Source organism: Cervus elaphus, chromosome 26 (assembly GCF_910594005.1).
Source record: "Cervus elaphus chromosome 26, mCerEla1.1, whole genome shotgun sequence".
Classification (NCBI taxonomy): Eukaryota; Metazoa; Chordata; class Mammalia; order Artiodactyla; family Cervidae; genus Cervus; species Cervus elaphus.
In genome coordinates, this window is record NC_057840.1 from 16,500,211 (window position 1) to 16,516,280 (window position 16,070).

The 16,070-nt window shown below is 39.5% G+C and overlaps 1 protein-coding gene across 13 annotated transcripts in view; it reads right to left on the bottom strand.

Annotated features, from left to right (window-relative positions):
- Positions 1 to 16,070, bottom strand: part of EPB41L2 (erythrocyte membrane protein band 4.1 like 2) — a 205,862-nt gene that overhangs the window by 76,726 nt on the left and 113,066 nt on the right. For all 13 annotated transcript variants that reach the window (XM_043888100.1, XM_043888099.1, XM_043888097.1 and 10 more), the window contains one exon: positions 4,872 to 4,976. In XM_043888100.1, the coding sequence (XP_043744035.1) occupies positions 4,872 to 4,976 (105 nt within the window). The remainder of the gene's footprint in view (positions 1 to 4,871; positions 4,977 to 16,070) is intronic.

Here is a 16,070-nt window from a genome sequence, read left to right on the forward strand (position 1 = left end):
AGAATACAGGTTGGTTTCCTAATTTTTTCACCATCCTTCCTTGCCAACACTTGTTATTTTCTTTTTTTTTAACAGTGACCTTCTCAATGGGTGTGAGATGGTGCACAGGTGGAATTTTACAATATGTGATACTGTCTAGACACACAGAAGCTACACTGTTTCTAGAACAATGGGGAGAAAGACTGATAAATAAGGTGTGTGCTAAACATCTAGATGGACATTTGTGCTAAATGTCTAGATGTCTAGCTAGAATCAAGATTGCCAGGAGAAATATCAATAACCTCAGACACTCAGATGACACCACCCTTACGGTAGAAAGTGAAGAAGAACTAAAGAGCCTCTTGATGAAAGTGAAAGAGGAGAGTGAAAAAGTTGGCTTAAAGCTCAACTTTTTCTTCAGAAAACGAAGATCATGGCATCTGGTCCCATCCCTTCATGGCAAATAGACGGGGAAACAATGGAAACAGTGACTGACTTTATTATTTTGGGCTCCAAAATCACTGCAAGTGGTAAGTGCAACCATGAAATTAAAAGATGCTTGCTCCTTGGAAGTAAAGCTATGACAAACCTAGACAGCTTATTAAAAAACAGAGATATTACTTTACCAACAAAGGTCCATCTAGTCAAAGCTATGGTTTTCCCAGTAGTCGTGTACAGGTATGAGAGTTGGACTATAAAGAAAGCTGAGCACCGAAGAAATGATGTTTTTGAGCTGTGGTGTTGGAGAAGACTCTTAAGAGTCCCTTGGACTGCAAGGAGATCCAATCAGTCCATCCTAAAGGAGATCAGTCCTGGGTGTTCATTGGAAGGACTGATGCTGAAACTGAAACTCCAATACTTTGGCCACCTGATGTGAAGAACTGACTCACTGGAAAAGACCCTGATGCTGGGAAAGACTGAGGGCAGGAGGAGAAGGGGACAACAGAGGATGAGTTGGTGATGGACAGGGAGGCCTGACATGCTACAGTTCATGGGGTTGCAAAGAGTCGGACATGACTGAGTGACTGAACTGAACTGAAATGTCTAGAAGACAGAACTGTTAACTCTCCTTGAGTTGGGGCCAGGAAGGATGATGGTGGAAAACAACCAAGGAAAATCTCATAGAGTCGAATACCTAAGCTGGATCTTAATAATAGACATTCAGATTCAAAAAAAGAAAAAAAAAATGAGAAGGATATTCCAAATACAAGGGATAGTATGTTCAAGCAGATATGCTATGGACGGGCAAAGCTTCCCTTATGAGAGAAATATGGTGTGAATTGAATATGGATTTTTGTGAGGAGTTACTGAGAAATGAAGACAAAGAAGTAGACCACAGTCACTTGACCAAGAGCTTTGTAAACCACACTAAGAGGGTTAGATTGCATCCATTAAATGGCTTTAAGCAAGGAGTGCCAAGATGGGCTATGCCTTCCCGAAAGTTCGATCTAGCAGTAGGGAGAAGAATGATCACAGAGGTCTGGGACTGGGCAGTTAAACCAGTTAGGAGGCCGATAAAATATTCAAAGCAAGAGATGACAGGGGCCTAAACCAAAGCAAGAACACTGGACAAAGAGAACCAGGAGAAGGATGCCAGCAGGTAGAAGACAGAACTTATTGACTGACAAGCAATGAAAAGAGGTATAAAAAGTGTAAGCAATTTAAAACTACTCTTCAGGGAATAGATGAAGGAGAAGACTAGTTTCCTTTTAGACAAGTGAGTGTAGTGTCCAGTAGAGAGTGAAGTATATGAGTCTGAGACTCAGGAGAAAAACACGGATCAGGCACATATACTAAGAGTCAGCAAAATAAAAAATAGAGACTCCTACTATCTAAATACCATTCTTCACCATGCAACTCTAATGTTTCAGAAATACTGTATGTCTTAATACAGCATATCATGTTTATAACAGAAGTTATTCTACACATTTTACAACATATTGATGGTTTTCCTTCTTAAGAAAGATTAAGTGCTCCTAGCCAAATTTCCATCACTTTCTCTTTTACAGCTTTGAGGGCCAACAGAAGAGCACATGGTTGGAAACATTATCAAGACTACCTTATAATTTAAAGTCTAAAAGAGCACCTAGTTTATTTAGTTGAATGTCTAATATATTATTACTTCTAAGAAAAATATTCTAAACAGAGTTCTAATAAGAACACTTACACACTATTCAGTGGGCAGGCATGCAATTTAATTGTCTTCAGTTTCAATGTGGAATTAAACCACAAATTAGGTATCAAGGATTTAAAATGCAGCAAGTTGAGAAAAGTCAGTTTATATATAATCATCACTGTTTGTATCCTGCATTTCATTACCAGAATGTATAAATACAAATAATGAAGGCCTGTGGATAAATAAAACTTTACAGTCTATATTCACCTACCTACTGACTCTGACATGAATATTAGATGTTGGGAGGTAACTGCAAAGGTCACAGTGTGACCAAGCGTTCTGGGCATCCTCAGAACCATCACAGTGAGTCTGCCCACAGCCACCGTCTAAAGATTCCAAAGGGCTTCCTTTCAGGGCATAACCCTGGACCCAGCCTTCACTCTTCACCCTGCATCAGTATCTTCTCCACGAGTTAAGTCCCAGTACTCAGAAAGTGAAGTAGAGAAAGAACTTCCTTAACAATGAGGAGAGTGACAGAGGCTGAAGGCTTGTGTCCTTCCCCCAAATTCATACGCTGAAGCCTAATCCCCAATGTGACAGTATTTGGAGTTGAGGCCTTTGGGGTGATTAGGTCATGAAGGTGGAGCCCACATGAGTGTGATCAGCGACATTATAAGAGAGGCTTTGGAGAGCCCTCCTGCTCATTCCACCATATGAGGATACCACAGGAGGTCCATGAGCCAGGAAGGGGCCCTCACCACACTGAATCAGCGGGCACCTTGCTCGGCCTTCCCAGGCTCCTGAACAACGAGAAACACAAGTCTATTGTTTATAAGTCACTCAGTCTACAGCACTTTGTTAGAGAAGCTCAAACTGACAAAGACAGAAGGCTAGAGGTTAAGTCTGGTTAATTGCCAGAACTGGGGAATATTTCTCTTTCATATGCTTAGGAAAGGGAGAAGCCCTGAAGGTCCCTGGAATTAGCATCAAGCATTAGAGCACTCTGATTGTCCTGCTTAGCGGCATATCAGGAAGGTCCTGGAGCAGAAACCATCTCAATGCACTCTGGGATCAGGCAGATCTTCACAGAGTCCTGGCTGATCAAATCTACCACTTCAGGGGACTTCCCTGGTGGTCCAGGGGCTAAGACTCCCAGTGCAGAGGACCTGGGTTCGACCCCTGGTCAGAGAACTAGATCACTCATGCAGCAAATGAGGAGCCCAAATGCAGCAATTAAGGATCCCTAATGGCTGCAACTAAGACCTTGTTGTCGCTTTAGTCACTCAGTCACGTCCGACTCTTTGCAACCCCACGGACGGTAGCACACCAGGCTCCTTTGTCGATGGGATTTTCCAGGCAAGAATACTGGCGTGGGTTGCCATTTCCTTCTCCAGATATATCAAGTCACCTCTACTCAGAAGACAGTGGGCTCTGGCAAACTCCACTCCCTTCCGACCTGCCAGTTTGATTCTTATAGCGCGGACGTCTGCGTCCAATTCAAGTCACCATGGAGGGGGTCCAGAACGCACCACGGTGGATAAACACCACGTTGAGCTGCAGACACGTAAGAACAGGCTTTCCTTTTACCTGAAAGCAGGAGAACTAGGTTGTCATAAATCTCTTCCCTTTCTTGGAAGGAAAAGAATACCTTTTCCTTCCAACCAGGGAAGACTGACTCATCACTGAGAGGAGAAGCCCTCAGCTAAACAGACACTGGCACGAAACGAGCCTGTCTCCCACCTGTTCTCCTACAGGGCCCTCACCTTCCCTAAAAGTCACTCATTTTCCGTAAGGGCCTTTTCCTACCTCTTTCCCCTGTTAAGATGCCCTGACCACTTCCTACAGTCACAGTTTTCTGTGAACTCCCACTTACTCACATGAATAAAAGTCATCCTTTGTCAGTTTAATTTGCACACCTCTGGAAAACAACTTAAGAGGGTATATTAAAACATTTCCCTCTGACTCCACGGGAAAATATAAGAGTAACTGGGGGAAAGTTTGTATTATTATTTTATTTTTTTCTTGCAGTATGTACATATAAAAAACAGGCTATTATGGACTGTTTAATTCATTTACTAAATCAAACGGCAGAGACATCTTAAGCACACAGTAAGAATAAACCAGTTTATACCATCATCCTTTGATAAAAAGGTTCAGAAACAGAATCCTAGAAAAACAGAAGTGCAACAAAATTGCAGACAATAAACTGATCACAAATCTACCCTGGTACAGCCCAAATCAATCGATCAATCACTCACTCTACCACGTTGTGTCAACTGGACTCTGCCTTCTGTTTTGCCCCCAATAACCCACACAACAGGGCAAGGAACACCTTCATCCCTACCAACCACTCATCTATTCAGCAAGGCAAACGCTCTCCTGAACCTCCAGATAAGTACAGATGGGTATTCCTGATATTTCTTCCAATATTCCTCCTTCCCTGCTTTTTGGGCTTCCCTGGTGGCTCAGACAGTAAAGAATCTCCCTGCAATGTGGGAGACCTGGGTTCAATCCCTGGGTTGGGAGGATCCCCTGGAGAAGTTCATGGCAACCCACTCCAGTATTCTTGCCTGGAGAATCCCATCAACAGAGGAGCCTGACAGGGATTGGAAGAGCCGGACACAACTCAGTGACTAAACCACCACCACAATGAACATAAACTGTCCTAATAATAACATGAAATAAGTTATTTGAAAACTAAATTTTACACCAGTTAAGAGAAACACACAGTATTTTTTTAAGACAATATAAACAAACTTAAGATAATTTCACTTACTTTCTGCTCAGGGTTCTCCTGAAACACAAGTCCAAAGTAGTCCTTCTCCAAGAGATTGAGATGTTCACACACTTTGTCAAATAACACTTGCCCCTTAGCACGTTTCTGAGGAAAAAGAATAACATCTTTACTTTTCAAGCACTAAAGGTCCATGAGTGCTATAAATCAAGGACATATCAGATAAAATTACTTAGCATAAATTAATATGAAATATTTTCCAATCCTCTATTAAAATAATACCCGAAAATGATTCATAACTTTTCATTTTAAACTCCCCACTCCCAAAAAAAACATAAATTCCAAAACGAAAGCATGATTAGCCAGACGGCCTAGGCTTTACTGCTACTCCATGTTAATATTTCAAAAACCAAAAAAATTAAAATGCTTAAAGAGTTCACTTATTTGTTTTTAAAGCAGTACAAAAGTATGTCCAAGCTGCCCCCCTCAGTTCCTCAAAGTGGCTCGGGTACACTCTCCCCAGGAAAATCATTAAGCTCCACGTACCCTAACACAAATCATTCCATCACGACTTAAGTGTGATTTTTATTCCAGAGTGTCTGTAGAGTAGAAATTATGTTTTTCAATACAAAGTTACACTTTTTCTGGAAGATCATATGGCATTCACTCCTTAGAACAAATCTTAAAAATAGAAGAGAATGAAGCTGAGACAGTAAATCAGCTGCCTCCAAGGATTTAATCTACTATCAACAGAGATATAAAAGCCTATAACAGCTTCAGAAGAAAAATTCACTGTTTAATCAATGTCAAAACATAAAGTGGTGACTCCAATTAAAAGGCACAGCCCTGGGAACCACCAAGTGCAGAGCTGGGTCAGACACACCCCTCCTTCCCCTGCATGGAGATAAACAACCCCTGGACTGCAAGTGAGACGGGAACAAGCCAGAAGACAGACATGTTCATCCTCGAGACAAATGCCTCACATTATTGAAATGTCTACTAGTTAGTTCATCCAATGTGTGAAAATGAATGCTTGCCACACAGACATCTTTAAAAATGGAGTAAGACATAAAAGACATTTCAATTTCAAATCGGGACGACTCTGATAAGGGTTTTCAGAAGATAAAGTCTTCACGGAAACTTGATTCAAGTGTGTGTTTCTGTCCTCTGCCTGTGGAAGCAGAGGTAAGAAATCCATGCCTGCAACACTTGTGAAGCAGAATCTGCAACCTTGATTATCAAATTTTCATAGTTAGACACTTCTTTTTTAGGAAAAGAATTACATTAAATAGTAGAGGAAAGAGGGAGAAAAGCCAGAGAGATTACATGATTTCAACATTACAAGCAGTGTGCTATCCACCTCGCTACAGATTCAAACAATGATAAAGTATACATGAAACAGATAAGTGTTTACACATCCACACATTTAAAGCACACACAGATATAGTGTAATAAGTGGGAGTATTGGGCTCCAGATTCCAAATTCCAAAGTTCGAAATGCCTTTCCACTATTTACAATCTATGTAAATAGATTGTATTTACATAGAGGCAAGACACTTAAGTTCTCTTTGCCTGAATTTGTACATCTATTAAAAGATAATAGAATCTACCATACAGGAGGTGGTTAAGTGCTAAATGACTTATAACATGATGAGAGCTTAGAACAGTGTGTGGACAGTGAGGGCTTATTCAATATTGGCTCTTATTAAAAGTTGGAGAGTTTTAAAACATGAAAAATAACTCAATTCACTTACATGAAATTTAGCATTAATCTTCTAAAATGAAAGTTTCTGAATTTCATTATCTGCAAGCCATTACTAATCTATATAATTAAGACTCTGAGTTTGAAGGTATTTTAACTGACTTTATAAGGAGAAGGTGACTCATATCATGATAGTTACTTTTTTAAATGTGCAGTAAAATCCATTATCTCTTCTTCATAAGTGCCTGGAATAGATATGAGACTTGGCTGCAAACAACAGCGAAAAATATTTTAAGGTAATCAATAATCTAAGATAGAATTCAATTTCTCTGACATTAATTTCAACAATATTGTTCAGTCTCTAGAGAGAAGAAGATTGCCCAGCATAATAGATGCTTGTTGAATCAAATGAAAATACAATAATACAGTGTACTCTATGTGACATACTTATTTTAAATGTAGTGACAGCTACCACTCAGGCTCACAGTGACTGACCATAGTTGTATTGATAATTTCAGTGACTACTTTGTAATTAGGAATTGTTCTTATCTAAGATAGCAAAGGGGGAAAACTGCTGCAGCTCTTGCCACATCCGTCTACTTGTTCATCACACACTAAGTACTTATAAGGAGGGATAAAATAGGTCACAGAAGATTTCACCTACTATAAAGAAGAGATGATCTTATTTAGAAAGACACTAAGAACTCAATGGATGCTTATATAGGCAGTCGGCCTTTAATCAGATATAGGTTCCAAGCAAAGGTGTTACTTCTAGGAAACCTCTGACAGAATGACAACTACTTTCAAATAAGCTAACTACTGAAACGGATTAGCCCTGGAAGATCATGGTGAAATGTGACAGCCTCAAAGGAGATTCATGCTACTTTATTTGGTTGGAATGGTATTTGAAATTAGGGTAAAACGGATAGCTAAGACAACTGACGTCTATAAATACGAACACATACCTCAGTTCAAAGAGAAAAACATGCTCCAACATTGCCTTACCATCAGTTTTTATTAATAAATCATACTTCCGCACTGCTTTCCATTTCAAAGATAGAAACATGCTCTCATGGACAGAATTCCCCTAAAAGGTTCAGAGCAAAGTATCCACACAGCTCGCTGCCGCAGCCTGGCGCTGGTTCGCGGGGCAGCAACGGGAGGCCTTCACACGGGGGTCGGAGTCAGACCCCGTCCCTCCCTTGTTCAGCTTTCCGTAAGCACTTTACTATTATTGGACAAGTCTAACAATGGATGAACCACTTCGTCTCCTTAACTGTAAGATGAGACAGCAGCTCTCTCACAGCTCACTGTGAGGGTCAAATAAACCCAGGAAGATAGTGTATGTTACAGTGCCAAACCAAGCGCCTCACCCAATCACAGCTGAATTCTATTCCCAACTCTTTCACTAGCCCACATCCAACACCAAAATATCTTCTAGATGCTCAGATTGCTTCTCCACAATTCTCTGCTTCCCTTCTCCAGGAAATAGATATTTTAAATGCTCGATAAGATCTTAATTGCACACAAGTATTACTTAAGCTTTCATTCAGCATCTCCACCCTCAAGGAACTTAACTGGTTGGGAAGACGAAAAAGCAACAAAGCCAACAGGCATGTGCTGAAAGATGCAAATGCAAAAGTGCACGGGAGAAGCACCAAGAATGGAATGAGTAAAAGCGGCTGAGAAATATCATAACCTCACCATGGCTATGGCATCTGAAATGACTCTTAAGGAAATGGAAAATAAATGATTCTCATAGATAAAATCCCAACAAATACAATCAAAAAGATTAAAGACACATAAGGAAACCAGCTACCATTATTGAGCCTTAGATATGATATCAGTCAGAAATTCAGAGACAGTAGACAATGGAATTATCAAGTACAGAATACAAAATTAGCATTTTTATATATTTAAAGAAATAAGTATTTTAAAATATCAAGGAAAAAGTAACTATCAAAAAGCAGAACTTCTGAAAAGAACCAATTAGAACATTTAGAAATAAAACTAATTAAATTATAATCCAAATGGACATGGGTTGATACAGTTAAAAGGTGTAAAATAGATCTGAAAAAACGACCCAAAATGAAGCACAGACAGATAAAGACTATGAAAGAATTTCAGACCTGTAAGCTAGAAGAGGGGATCTATTCTATACATACCTTCCCAGAATTCTAGATGAAGACAATAAAATAAGAAAGAGGCAATATTAAAAGAGTAATGGCTGATCAATGCTAAAACTCTCAAACTAAGGAAACCCAGTGGATCTCTAGTCAGATAAAATAAAACCCATTAACCTACAATCACTTTATTCCATTAATTATTTATACACATTAACATTCAAAAGATTTTGACATGTTTTTAAGAAAAAAATAGACACTACAAAGTCATCAAGACAAGAGAGGAAGAAACAGGAGCTGGGGAATAAGGAGTAGAGAAAGAAAACTTATAGAAAACTGAAGAAGTTATTCTTAAAACACCTAAAACTGATCTGCCTTGGAAGCTAATTAAAAAAGGCAAACAAATTAGCATATTTCTTCTAATTTCATAAAGAACGCATACCAAATTATCAGAGACATAGTAAATGACACATATTTACCATACCAAGTTATCACATTTCATAAATATTAATCTACAATCAACCTTGCCTGAGTGTGCTCTGACAGCAACACGACCCAGTGGCTCACCACTTCTTTTTTGCCTTCACGCTGTTCACAACTCACTCCATAAGGAATAATCCTCATCGTTTGGAGGAGAGGAATCAAGATTCACTTCATAATACAAGTACATAAAAATGTTGAGGGTGGGATTCCCTGGGGGTCCAGGAACGGTTAGGAACCCACGCTTCCATTGGAAGGGGCAAGGGTTTGATCCCTGGTCTGGGCAACTAAGATCCCGCATGCCACATAGTGTAACCAAAAAAAAAAAATAAAAAAAACTGTGTGGGGGACATGCAAAGTGAAATTGTTCCTTCTCCCCTCCTAGATTCTGGCATGCACCACCACTCATGGGAATCATCGATCTCAACAATATGCTGGTCAGAGCATCACTACCAGAGCAGAATGGGACATGGATTTGAACACCAGCCCTACCTCTTAATCACTGTGCAACCTCAGGCATGTCTTGAGTCACCTTATGACGGTGATCAAAAAGTTAAATGTAACAAAGTACTTAATAAAATATTTGGCACATTATGTGAATGCATTAAAAGGCAGCTGAGAGCACAGAAACTTTCTGAACTATTCTAAAATAATAACTGACTTTAAATATCATTATAAAGAGCTTTCAGTTACTACACTCAATCTCATTTCACAATGAGAAAACTGAGGTTATAGAGAGTTTAACTGATCTAACTTTTTCAGTCTGATTTCCTGAATTTCTTTTAAAGAACTGAATTCTTATTTGCGATGTCCATAAACATTAGTACTCTACATTTGTATCCAGGAAGGCAATTTTCTCATATTATCATTGTTTTGATTTTTCTATAAACAACTTGAATTGTGGTGCGTGAAGGGACTACAAACACATTTTTCAACCCAGCGGAATACACAGATATTTTGCTTTACAATGTGCATTAAGATACTAGTATACGTGGCTGGTTCATTAGTTGTAGTAACTATGGGCAGGTGCTGCTAGTCCCACATAAAAAGGTCAGTTAACTTGCCAAGGCAAGCTCGTAATTTCTTTTCTACCTTAATTTCCAAATGTTAAAACCCTACCTCTAAGACACATCTCCAAATTCCCCTCCATGAAGCCTATTTCAATCTTCTAATACTTATCCTTCTCCATCAAGTACTTTATTTCACATCTATGGTACTTACTCTTAAGTTCTACTTCTTTTGATACTTATTACTTCTGCAGACCGGGTTCTTTAAGCAACAGCGTGTCTCACTCCAGTGTCTCCAACAGTAGGGCTGCCTTGAGTAACTCAGCTCACTTGTAGGCCAAAAGATACGCTGGGGGCAATGGCTTGGCACTTAAGCTGGCAGAGTTGAGTCTAGAATCAGGTCTTCTGGCTCTCAGTCTTACGCAAGCTCCCGGCTCTACAGCTCATGGACTACCAACCCATAGATATTCAAGGAACTAAGCCAGACTCACACTGCCAACTAGATTCTAGGAGAACAGCCACAGACCTACATTTTATTTTCACAGTTCTACATTGTACTTAAGACTCTTCCTTAGTAATTAGAGCACTTCCAAATACTTCTCAGGAACTAAAGGAATGACGTCAGCAGAAAAACCAACATGCTCCTTTCTCTTAAGAGCCAGCCATGCACCACCTTTAACCAAAAGGAGACAGTGGGGTTTTGCAGTCTTTACACATTCCTTCCCTAGGACATCAGTCGCTGTTATTTCTTCTTGCTATCTGAAGCGTGCTTTTGCTTTATATCTCTTCTTAGACCAGAATCTTCATAGAGTACAAACTGTGTTCATCTCTATTCTGATAATGTAGCACCAGTTACTTAAACAAGTAAAGCCATACAACAGTTAATCAACTTGCCAAGTACACTTCAAAAAGAAAGCTTACTTCCTATATTAAATGCCAGCAAGCTTTACAATCAACTTTCCCCCCATCTACCTCTCCTTAACTCCAAGAATATCATTGAACAGAAGTATAAAATCAATGGCTTGAGAATTTAAACTAAAAAAAAATAAAAATAAAAACAGTCCTTTGGTCTATATCCCAGGTATCAAGATTTTTTTTTTTCTTTAAAAGAGGACATAACCCATGAGAGACGTCCAAAAGACAGAGACAAAGCAAGACAATTTAGGTAGGCTTAAAATATGTATTCTTCAAGGATTAGAAGACTAGCTTTGGGGAACTTCCTTTGGGAGGGGTTGGGAAGGCTCAGCAATCCACAACAAGCCCAGCTGAAGAAAGGCAGGCTGGAATCTGAGACGCGGAGTCCCCGTGCCTGTGCTGTTATTTGTGGCATTTGCTATTGAGGCCAAAACATGACATTTCTGGAGGCCTCTTGACTTGGAGGAATTTGCGCAACTGCTTACCCGGCAGATTGCAGTTGATGCCGCACACCAGTGGCGTTTTATAAAACACCATCACTGTCTCCGTGTGGGCCCTCCACACTGCAGTTATTGTGCACCCAGGAGACAGTGCTGGGAAGTATACAATGCAATCCATACAACACAGCCTTGAGCTATGTATTTTGCGCTAGCTCAAATCTACACTGTGCAAGTATAAAAGGCCAGGGAAAGAAAGGTATACACAGAGCAAACACAACAACTGAGACATTGTCATGGGGTGGAGGAAATCAAAGAGAACCATACAGAAGGGGAAAGGCGTGTCTTCAATAGTTGCAGGCCATCATTTTATCGGGTCGTTCTTTTCCTACCCATCTGAATGACACACCTCAGTCCCAAAGTTCATTCAAATCCTGGAAAAAAGGAAGAAATCACATCCAACAATTGTGTGCGTGTATGAAAAATGTAATTCCAGAGTAAATATCATCATAATAAAGGAAGATTTTTAAGTTCCGTTCATTCCCCTTATCATTAAACTTGAAAACGTTTTTCTGACTGCTCAAAAAATAATATGTATTATAGGTATTTTATATATAATAAAATAAATCTTTTATAAAACCTTCACATATGATAGGTTTCTTATAAGACACTACAGAGAATAAGAAGAAAAAAGAATCCACCTGCAATGAGGGAGACCTGCGTTCGATCCCTGGGTTAGGAAGATCCCTTGGAGAAGGGAAAAGCTACCCACTCCAGTATTCTGGCCTGGAGTCCATGGGGTCGCAAAGAATCAGACACAATTGAGCACCTTTCACTTTCCCTATACAGTATTCCTTCAAGTGTGTGCGTGCTAAGTAGCATCCAACTCTCTGCGACCCCATTGACGGTAGCCCACCAGGTTCCTCTGTCCATGAGGTTCTCCAGGCCAGAATACTGGAGTGGGTTGCCATTTCCTCCTCCAGGAGATCTTCCCAACCCAGGGATCAAACCCACATCTCCTGCATTGGTAGACAGATTCTTTACCACTGAGCCACCTGGAAAGCCCGCAATTCCTTCAAGAGCAGCCTCCAAGGGAGGAGGGAGGAAAAGTGAAAAATCCTCTCATAGTTCATTACGAAATCTTTCTTTCCATTCCTTAGGATTCTTGAACATGGGAAATTCTGCAGTGCTGTTGACATGAATGACATAAAACACTATTCAGTGTAGTTCTAGGAACTAGAAATAAAAATTAAAAGGCTACTACAAAACAAAACATATGCTAGGCCAGAACAAACTGAAAAATATGCTCAAGTAACTGTATCCTACAATAATATTAAAGGAAATCCTAGTGTAGTTGGAAGCAGCATACAGGCTCATCTTTAATAAAATCACATGCATGCCTTAATTAACTCCTCAAGAACAGAGGAGCTTGCCTTTCTCCTATGTTATAAAGCCCTATTTCATGATTCAGTGATTCCAAGTCTACCCAAGTCTACATGCAGTACTGACATGAAATGCTTCTCTACTCCCATCTGTTGGGTTTTGAAATGTTTCATAATTCTTAACAGAGCACACAAATCATCTGATGAGCAATCAGATAAGTTTAGATGGCAAATAAGATAGAAAAATGTTTCACCTTTATGGTACATGGAAAATGGCAAATAAATGCTAACTTTTAGTTTTAATAAATGAAACAAACTTTTAATCTTTTGTCCACAGCCACACATCCTTTATTTCTAATCAACTAATTCAGCTACAGAAGAGGAATAACTGTGAGGGGTCAGAAACATGGAGATTCAGCAAGGAAGTTAAGGAGTGTCAGAGCATGCCTTCCCAAAAGTCCACCTCGAATACAACCTTCTACCTCCCTCACAAACCGCTTTCATTTTTCACTTCCCTTGGCTTCATGAGTGAAATCCGACCACTTATGAAGCTTTAGCATGAACAGGTTTCTGTTAAAAGGCTAATGTCTCCTAGAAGGCAATATAAGCAATCATCCACACACTGGAATCATTCACTCAGGCTGCTAATTCTCTCTTTACTTAGCTGAGAGATCTACTAACATTTGGGATTAGAAGAATTTTGATTCTGAATGGAGAAACAGTAGGCAGGTAACAGCACACTTTTGTATTATAATACTACAAAAAAGTAACAGAATATCATCATGGAGCTAGCAACAAGAAAATCTAGGCAGTAAAAAGCACTAAGAAATAGAAAAAAAATATGGGGAAAAAAAGGGACTTTAAATTTTGGCCTAAATTAGAAAAATGAGGTAGAAATTCTGTCCTTATCCACCTGTTCTGAGATTTAGCACCCAGAACTCAGTTCAGAAACTTATATGTATACTTTTATAAATCAACTTGGAAGTCTAATCATTTGTACATTACTTCTGTGGGAAAACATACACTTCAGATAAATAATTTTCTGAAATATGATGTACATATAGAACCTGTTCATAAGCTGGAAATGTCCTTTATAATACTTCTCTGCTCATATGTATTCACATATTCAGATGGTCAACTCAAAGCCCTCCTATCTTACTTCTGCCCTAAAATGCAGTTGTGTGTGACATGTGACATCTGCTTGAAATTCAGAATCTTTTCCAACAGAAACAATATTTTTACATGGTCAGTGGGTTTCCGGTCAATCATTCCCTATCTTCAACTGCCATCCCCACCCCTGTGAGGTCTGTAACACGTCCAACTGTAAATACTACAGTCCATCATAACTTTTCTAGGAGAATCTGGAGTTAGTTTAACATTTCCTAGGAAATCTTAAGTAAAAACACCATGTGATTGATGAAATAATCTAATTGCAGGAGACTCGGGAATAAAATGTCTAAAATGTCAGTGGAAGAAAGGGCAGGTGGATTGGTGCACGTATGTGTATCCAGCAAATCTACAGATCCAATCAGGCTTCCTGAAGGGGGAAGAACAGGTATAACTAAAAGTGAGAAGTAAGCAGTATCACTAGGAAGAAGGGTATCTGGCTTGAAAGCACAGTTACTCTTGGCCTGCGGACAGACGTATTCACCCTCCATGGTGGATCAAGCTACAGGAGGCTGAAGACGCCTGTTGTTATAATACTCCTTACTCTGCACTGCATGCTCATAAAGATCTCTTTAAGATGTAGCATCTGAAATCACCTCGTGACTTTCTTATTATGAAGGAAATAAATCTAAATGTTTATTTTTCCTAGCAGTTATCTCTCACAGTAAATTCATTTCCAGGCATTCTTATGTCTACATTTATGGGACTGGTCAACAAAGGCAGTTTTCCTCTGCCTGACTGTCGCAGGCACAGTGAATGAAGAGTTAAAGTGTATCCTACTGCCGAGCATCAGATCCTACCCAGTGAAATGCTCCCAAGTCCATTCTTGTTGAAGAACGCCCCCCACATCCAACATTGTCACCAATGTCCAGAAATGTTTGATGAACAAAGCCACAAACTCTATATAAGTACCTAATGACCCAAACCAAGTGAATAAAAACTAAATCATACCTATCAACTGTCACAAAATAATGTATTTTAAGTGGAATAGCATTTCCATTCTTCTACTTTGACCCACCTCTGCTCTGCCCAATTACAAATATACACACAATAAAATGGACTATCTAGACACCTGCAGGAGGAAACGAGGAGGAAAAAAAATGAAGACTAACAAAAAACACCTGCACGAAAACAACAAACAGGATCAAAACAGATGCCACTAAAGCTGCTACAACTGATTCAAAGTCTTTTTATAATGAGATATCCAGAAAACTTCCTGGCAACTTTGATATGTGCTATTCTAAGGGGAAGAGCTCACTTCACTTTATCCTGGTGATAAAACAGGCTCATTGTTCAGATTTTCCTAAGTAGAAAATGGACTTCTAATTAGAGACAGTACACTGAAATGGCACATTTAGCTCTGCTCCCTATGGAAGCTATTCTAAAATGATGTGTTGTGTGCACACGCACATATTCTTCCCCTCTCCCCCGACAATGGAAAGGAGAAAGAGAATGGGATTAATGCCAACAAAATTTTGGAAAGTAGACTGGAAAAGGGTAAGCAATAGTGTCCATCCAATTTTGGGTTTTTTTTTTATGTTTTCTTTGCAACCTCTCCTATGGGTGGAAGCCCACCTCTTCTTAATATTTGGCAGAAGTGAAGAGATTAAACCATTTGAACACCAACGGTATTCGGGTTCTGCAAGATGAGAGAACTAGTGAAAGCCAATCCAGAGAGCCCAGGCCAAAAATGAGAACACTGGCCAGGCAAAGCATGGCTTGTCCTTAACAAAGTTTAATTTTATTATGTTTTCTTGACATAGAAGGAAGTAGGCATTTAGGACTTTTCCTGTAACCCCAAATTTCTGCTTGGATTTTATTATTTAACCATTCTCAAGTGAGAAAAGGTATTAGGCTAGGTATTGTTGAGTTTTCCTAAATATTATTGTTGTTTAGTCACTAAGTCATGTCTGACTCTTCTGCGATCCCATGGACGGTAGCCCACCAGGCTCCTCTGTCCAAGGGATTTCTCAGGCAAGAATACTGGAGTGTGATGCCATTTCCTTCTCCAGGTGATCTTCCCAACAC